At 40.2% G+C, this 6,000-nt stretch overlaps 1 protein-coding gene across 3 annotated transcripts in view; it reads right to left on the bottom strand.

The window, feature by feature from the left end:
- Nucleotides 1-1,314: 1,314 nt before the first annotated feature.
- setd5 (SET domain containing 5) overlaps nucleotides 1,315-6,000 on the bottom strand; it is a 35,248-nt gene continuing 30,562 nt past the window's right edge. For all 3 annotated transcript variants that reach the window (XM_071493497.1, XM_071493498.1, XM_071493499.1), the window contains 4 exons: nucleotides 4,839-5,125; nucleotides 4,550-4,671; nucleotides 4,304-4,392; nucleotides 1,315-3,799 (listed from right to left, as the gene is read on the bottom strand). In XM_071493497.1, the coding sequence (XP_071349598.1) occupies nucleotides 3,257-3,799; nucleotides 4,304-4,392; nucleotides 4,550-4,671; nucleotides 4,839-5,125 (1,041 nt within the window). In that variant the 3' untranslated portion in view covers nucleotides 1,315-3,256. The remainder of the gene's footprint in view (nucleotides 3,800-4,303; nucleotides 4,393-4,549; nucleotides 4,672-4,838; nucleotides 5,126-6,000) is intronic.

Raw genomic sequence — 6,000 nt, 5'->3', positions numbered from 1 at the left:
CTGAAAAAAAAAAACATTTTGTGAAAATTAATTGTTCGATGTATCAAATGATTTAAACTCTCAGACTGGTTCTTACACACATGGAAACACTCTTTTACTGCATTAACAACAGAGTGATTATGAATAGTCATTGTTCCTGTAAATCCTGCTGTCAATGTCTGCACATCACACAGATGTGCCAAAACATTATGACCACTGACAGATAAAGCAAATAATGTTCTTGTCTGAACAGAAAGAAGAGCTGCTGTAGCAAAAGTTGCATGAAGTTTTTGTGATGGTTTTGGGAGGAATGTGTCACAGAGCATCCAGCTGAGATTGGCCATGCTGGTCATAATGCTTTGGTTCAAAATCTTATTTATGACAATGTCTGCCTTGAATATTCACCAGGTACCTCCTTTTCTTTGATTTTTTTTTTTATTCAAAGTTTTGTAGACTCCCAGGTGTGCCTGTGTGGGTGTGTCAGGTGGTCTGAAAGAGTCCTCTAGCTCCTTGGAGCAATTATAATAGTAATTCTCAGTCTCTGCAGGGGATTGTGAACATCTCTGTAAGATTTTGTGACATGAACTCCTCCAGTGATCAGTGGTCTTATTACTGGACTGTCTGTCTTTGACCTCACTGGTTTTGTGAAAGCTGTGCTGGTAGGTGCTTTTTCTGGAGCAGTGACAATGAAAAAATGTTGACAAGCCTCAGACTATAACATTTGCATTTTTAATCCAGTCGGACAACCTGTTGTCGCTATGGCTTCCGGTGCCACTCCCCACCAACATACCTGTTCATATACTTGCTTCAGTTAGTGTGTGTCTGCCTGCAGGAAGAAGCAAACAAAGAGGGAAGACTTCACACTGGACATTTAGTGTTCCATGTGCGTTCACATCCATGAGTGTAACCTGGGGCTCAGAGGCAGCTGTTGCTATGTTTTTGATAGAAACACTGGGATTGTGTTATGTTTAGCAGTCAGTATGGATGACTGATTAGGTGGACAAGAATTGTTGTAGAAATGCTTCTTAGGGCACTGACACTGATTCTGAGGCCAGACAAATAATAAAGTATGTAAATCAAAGGGAAGGTAAAATATGGCATCTGGTGTTCTTTATGAGGAAAACAACCACCACACCCACACTTTCACATTTTCTAGGTTACTGTGACGCTGCTTCGTATGATGTATGAATATTTGTACTTTAAAGGAAATATGAGCAAACAGCAGAACATCCCTGGATTTAATCTAACAGAAAATAGTGTGAGAAAAGTGTTTCCATGAAATACTGTTATCTTATTGCCTGACCTACAGTATTGTGTACAAAACATACAAGTGACTGCCTCAAATGACACATCACAATGGTAGTTTTCAAAATACATTACCATCATGATTATTTTATTATCAAAAGGCATTACATCTTTTTTTCTTAAATCTTTTGGAGGGGAACAATTGAAATAGTTACTACTATGATCTGTGTAAAAATAAAACCAACAGAATGATCTTTACAAAATAAAAAAAAGAGAATGCAGTGTCTGGTTTTTGGAGGAACTCCGGAAAAGACCCAATGATTAGCTTCCAACCATCTGACAAAGTTGGTCAATCAGACCATAAAAACAAATACCATGCGATAATTCAGTGTACTACATTTTCTCCATACAAGTCTATATCACATTTCTTTCTGTACAAGTAAACACAATCATACATATTGTGTCTTAGGGCGTAACTCTTTCATTTTAAGGTGCTGGTTAATTTTGGGTCACAACTTGTTTTTAAATCTGTCAAACATTCATGTAACGTGAGTACCCTTCTGTGTGAGAACTTGAGGGGGAGGGGTTGGTTGGTGTAGTGGCAGGTGGGGTCCAATCCCATGACTGGGCCCTTGGTCTTTTGAAGTCTTCCATACAAGTGCAGCAGTATTTCGACATCCGGTCAAAAAAAAAAAAAAAGTCTCGGAAAGGAGAGCTCCTGCTGCTGCCCAGCTGTCAGTGTAATGTTGGTCTGAGGTCCCACTGCAGGGGCCACTGCAGGGGCCAGGAGAACCACCTCTTTCTTACAAGTCAGTTTATGAGGATCAGAGTTACAGTTGCAAAGAAAAGGGAAATCAGCTCTCACAGGAGAACATAGCAGCTCCTTTACCAAGGTTTTATAAACAATCCAAACACTCCCTCAGAGATGCCTTTGCCCAGTTTCCTCAGTGTCACATGGAATGCAATGGATTGGCCAGGAATAAAATTTATATATATGAAAATCTTGGCAAAGATAAACACTGTCAAACATTCATTTCCTGCATTCCATTACGATATGATGATTATGAATTTGAAGAAAAATAAAAACAGATTTGAACTGATATAATGACAAGATGAATGCAGCCATATGTGGGGAACATAACTGGATTTCAAATTTATTGGAAAAAACAAGAATGCAGCACCATGAATCATAAGACCTGTAAGTCTCAAGTACAATATCAGAAGTCTACAGTGAAGTAGCCCTAAAGTGAAATCAAAACAGTCCAGTGGGGATGAGAGAACAGAAGAGAACCAAAAACAACAGAACATTGGAACAGACAGAACCTTGCGGAAAAAGGCTGTTTTCATGTTTAGTGAGAGAACATGGAAACTGGTAATCATGTGGAATGACCCTAAAAAGGGAAAAGCCTGTGATCTCTCTAATGCATCTCTAACGGATTAAAATGTCGCCTTTGCTTGAATCATTTCTCCCTTTCCAATCAAACATGTATTTACTGCAGCACATATTCATATATATGCATCTCATTATTTATCCAACCTGGGTACCAAAACGACAGGTACACCTTTTGATAACTTTGTACAGACATTTGTGTGGAAGTTTTACTTTCTGAGCCTGTTTGCACAGTCCGGCACATCAGGAAACACTGGGGACAATTTCAAGTTACATGTGATTTTGTTTTGTTTTTTTTTCCTGTGAATGTGTCAACCAAATCGCTTTTTCCACTGATTCCATTATGATGTCCAAAGTCAACAAATAGCTTTGTGCAGTATGTGGTCATTTGTTTTTATCCTGAAAATAAAAAAAAGAAAAGACAGAAAATAGGAAAAGGAGAAATCCATAAAGAAGTCCTTGCTCCTCTTAGATCTGTACATTTACCCTCCCCAAACTCCCTGAGCCCCATTTCTCCACAGCTTTAGGGGTTGAGGGGGTACGCAGCTTTGCACACACACACACACACACACACACACACACACACACACACACACACACACACACACACACACACACACACACACACACACACACACGGTTCTAAAAGCTTCCTGACTGTGTCCTTACTCCAGGTCCCTGGAGGGGGGAGTGCTGGAACTGGCTGAGGCTTGTCCCTCGCTGTGGGTAGTGTGTCGGTCCAGAGGCTGACAGCAGCCTAGAGCTGGCCTGCAGTGTCGCCTGGCCTGGGCTGCCTGACTTCAGGCTGCGAGACACCTGCTGCTGACTCCCTCTGGAGGGCAGGGTGCCCGAGTCTATTTTAGTCTGCCCGTGGGCCCTGGATCCTGGGGTAGGAGCCCTTGCCAGGCCGCTGCTGTTCAAAATGCTTGTTTTTAAATGGCTGCTGCTGTAGCCACCTTGCTGGTGTAGAGACCCTGCTGGCAGCCTGGAGTCTGAGGATGAGGTTGGGTTGGGGGACTGACTGGGGTAGGAGGATGGGGGGTGGTCCTGGGACAGTCCAGGGTGGGAGGAGTGGCGTGTGTAGAAGCACTGGCCTGATGGAGGACTGTAGGAACCCCGGAATGGAGAGTTTGAGGCTTGCTGTCGGAACGATGGGCTGTCAGTCTGCCTGTGGCTTTCTGATGACTGAACACACACAGACAAAGACTCACTACTCTGTGACAATGACACATTTTGAATGCTGCTTTCATGTCATGTGGAATTGAAGGCTCTCATGGTTACAAAATGCAAGTGTTCATGCCACTGGACAAACCAAGATGTCATCTGCACATACCAACAGTCACTTTCATTTACAGACTAAAACTGATGTAAATAGTAATGTCGGAAAACACTAATTACTTTACTTATGGTCAGTGGTGATTTAAATGCACCATTGACCAGGCATCTTTGGTAACACATCAATCCCAAATGTAAATGATGTCAAAATGGATTCAAGATATGATCATCCAAACCAACAATGGCCTTATTAACAATAACATTTAATAAAGTTTCTATCTTGAACACAAATAGAAATAGACACTAGAAAGATAATATGGTCATCGGGCAGCTTGTATAGTAATATCATAACAAAAAGTTGTACAGACACTGGTGGTGGTGGAACAAGTTGCATAAACAGTTTGTACAGGCTACCTGCTGAGAGTACACAGAGGGACTGTATCTGTGTGGACTCTTGATGGGAGAAGCCATCGTTGCTGCCTGCATCTCATATCGATCTGCCTCTGAAAACATAGAAAGGTGGATCAACTCCATTTATCATCAGAGAAGTTGAGGTACTAGAAATATTATTGTATGTTTATTTATATCTACAGTTTTTCTCATGGTTTTGTCAACCCCAGGTCTGTGCAAGTGTCTCTGACATTTCCAATGTCTTCATACCGAATTCCTTCTGTGTAGAGCCATCGTTCCTCTTGTAAATGCGCTCCATCTTGATGCTTCTTAACACTCGCTCCAGAACACCCTGGCCTTCCCTTAGACGTTCAACTGTAGTGGGAACCATCCTTAGAAAAAATACAAATCCAAAAGGTTATCTACTGGTCAGCTCTCATCAGGACCAAATTCTGAACATTATTAAACAGCTTATAAAACAAGACTTGAGAGCTTCAGGGTGATGTAAAATGTACTGAAACAGCTTAAATGTAGTGAGCCATCACTCTCTGCCTCTCACCATTGGTTGTTGCTGTCCTGGTGTCTGGACTGCAAGGACAGGCCCTGTTGGTCAGGAGGACTGATCTCCTCTATCTGTGAGATAGGATTGGTGTGTGCTGAGGAAGAGAGGGAACTGTGTGGGGAGGCCAGGGGCTGCATCTGCTGATGGGAATGGTGATGATGGGAATCCTGGCTATAATAGGAGCCAGGCCGGCTGGGGGTGCCGCCCAGAGAGGAGCTGCTGCTAGCCGGCTCAGAGTCGCGACCGCTGCTCTGCTTCCTTTTACGGTACTCCAGCAAAGACACCTGAGGCAGCAGAGGGAGGAGAGGTGCTATTAAATACCTGTGTGATGTACAGGTGTGTATGTGTGTATACATACACACACACACACACATATACATATACACATATACATATATATATATATATATATACATATATATATATATATATATATATATATATATATATATATATATATATATATATATATATATATATATATATACATACATATATATACATATATATATATATATATATACATATATATACATATATATATATATATATATATACATATATATACATATATATATATACACATATATATACATATATATATACATATACATATATATACATATATATACATATATATATACATATATATATATATATATATATATATATATACATATATATATATATATATATATATATATATATATATATATATATATATATATATATATATACACACGCACACACAACTTCATGTCATTCACACTGATGCTGGGCTGCTGACTCAATCACATCATTCACAAAAACTGCACTGAGTGATGGGCAGACCGCATGCACCACACCAGAGAGAACTCACCTGGACGCAGAATTTAGCACTATTCAATACAATATTTAAAAAAACACACTTTAATCTCCATGTAAATTACCTTTAACATGGAAATGATACTGTATGCATTTTGTTTGTGTTCCATTTCATTAACATACTTCAAGTCACGAGAAAGGCCCAAATACAGCAAACTGTAGATCGCTGTGTGTTCTGAATGTGTTGTTAGTAACATACAGCATCTAATGCTTTGACGCAAGAGCAGGCAACTTCAAACGCACCCTGCCATGATGCAACCACGCTGAAACAACAATAAATACACTCATAGAAAGT

The sequence above is a fragment of the Trachinotus anak genome, unplaced genomic scaffold (assembly GCF_046630095.1).
Source record: "Trachinotus anak isolate AG129_WGS33_773 ecotype Australia unplaced genomic scaffold, CSIRO_AGI_Tana_v1 ptg000013l, whole genome shotgun sequence".
Taxonomy (NCBI): Eukaryota; Metazoa; Chordata; class Actinopteri; order Carangiformes; family Carangidae; genus Trachinotus; species Trachinotus anak.
The sequence above is the reverse complement of the archived record's forward strand: the minus strand, read 5'-3'. Positions and strand labels throughout refer to the sequence as shown.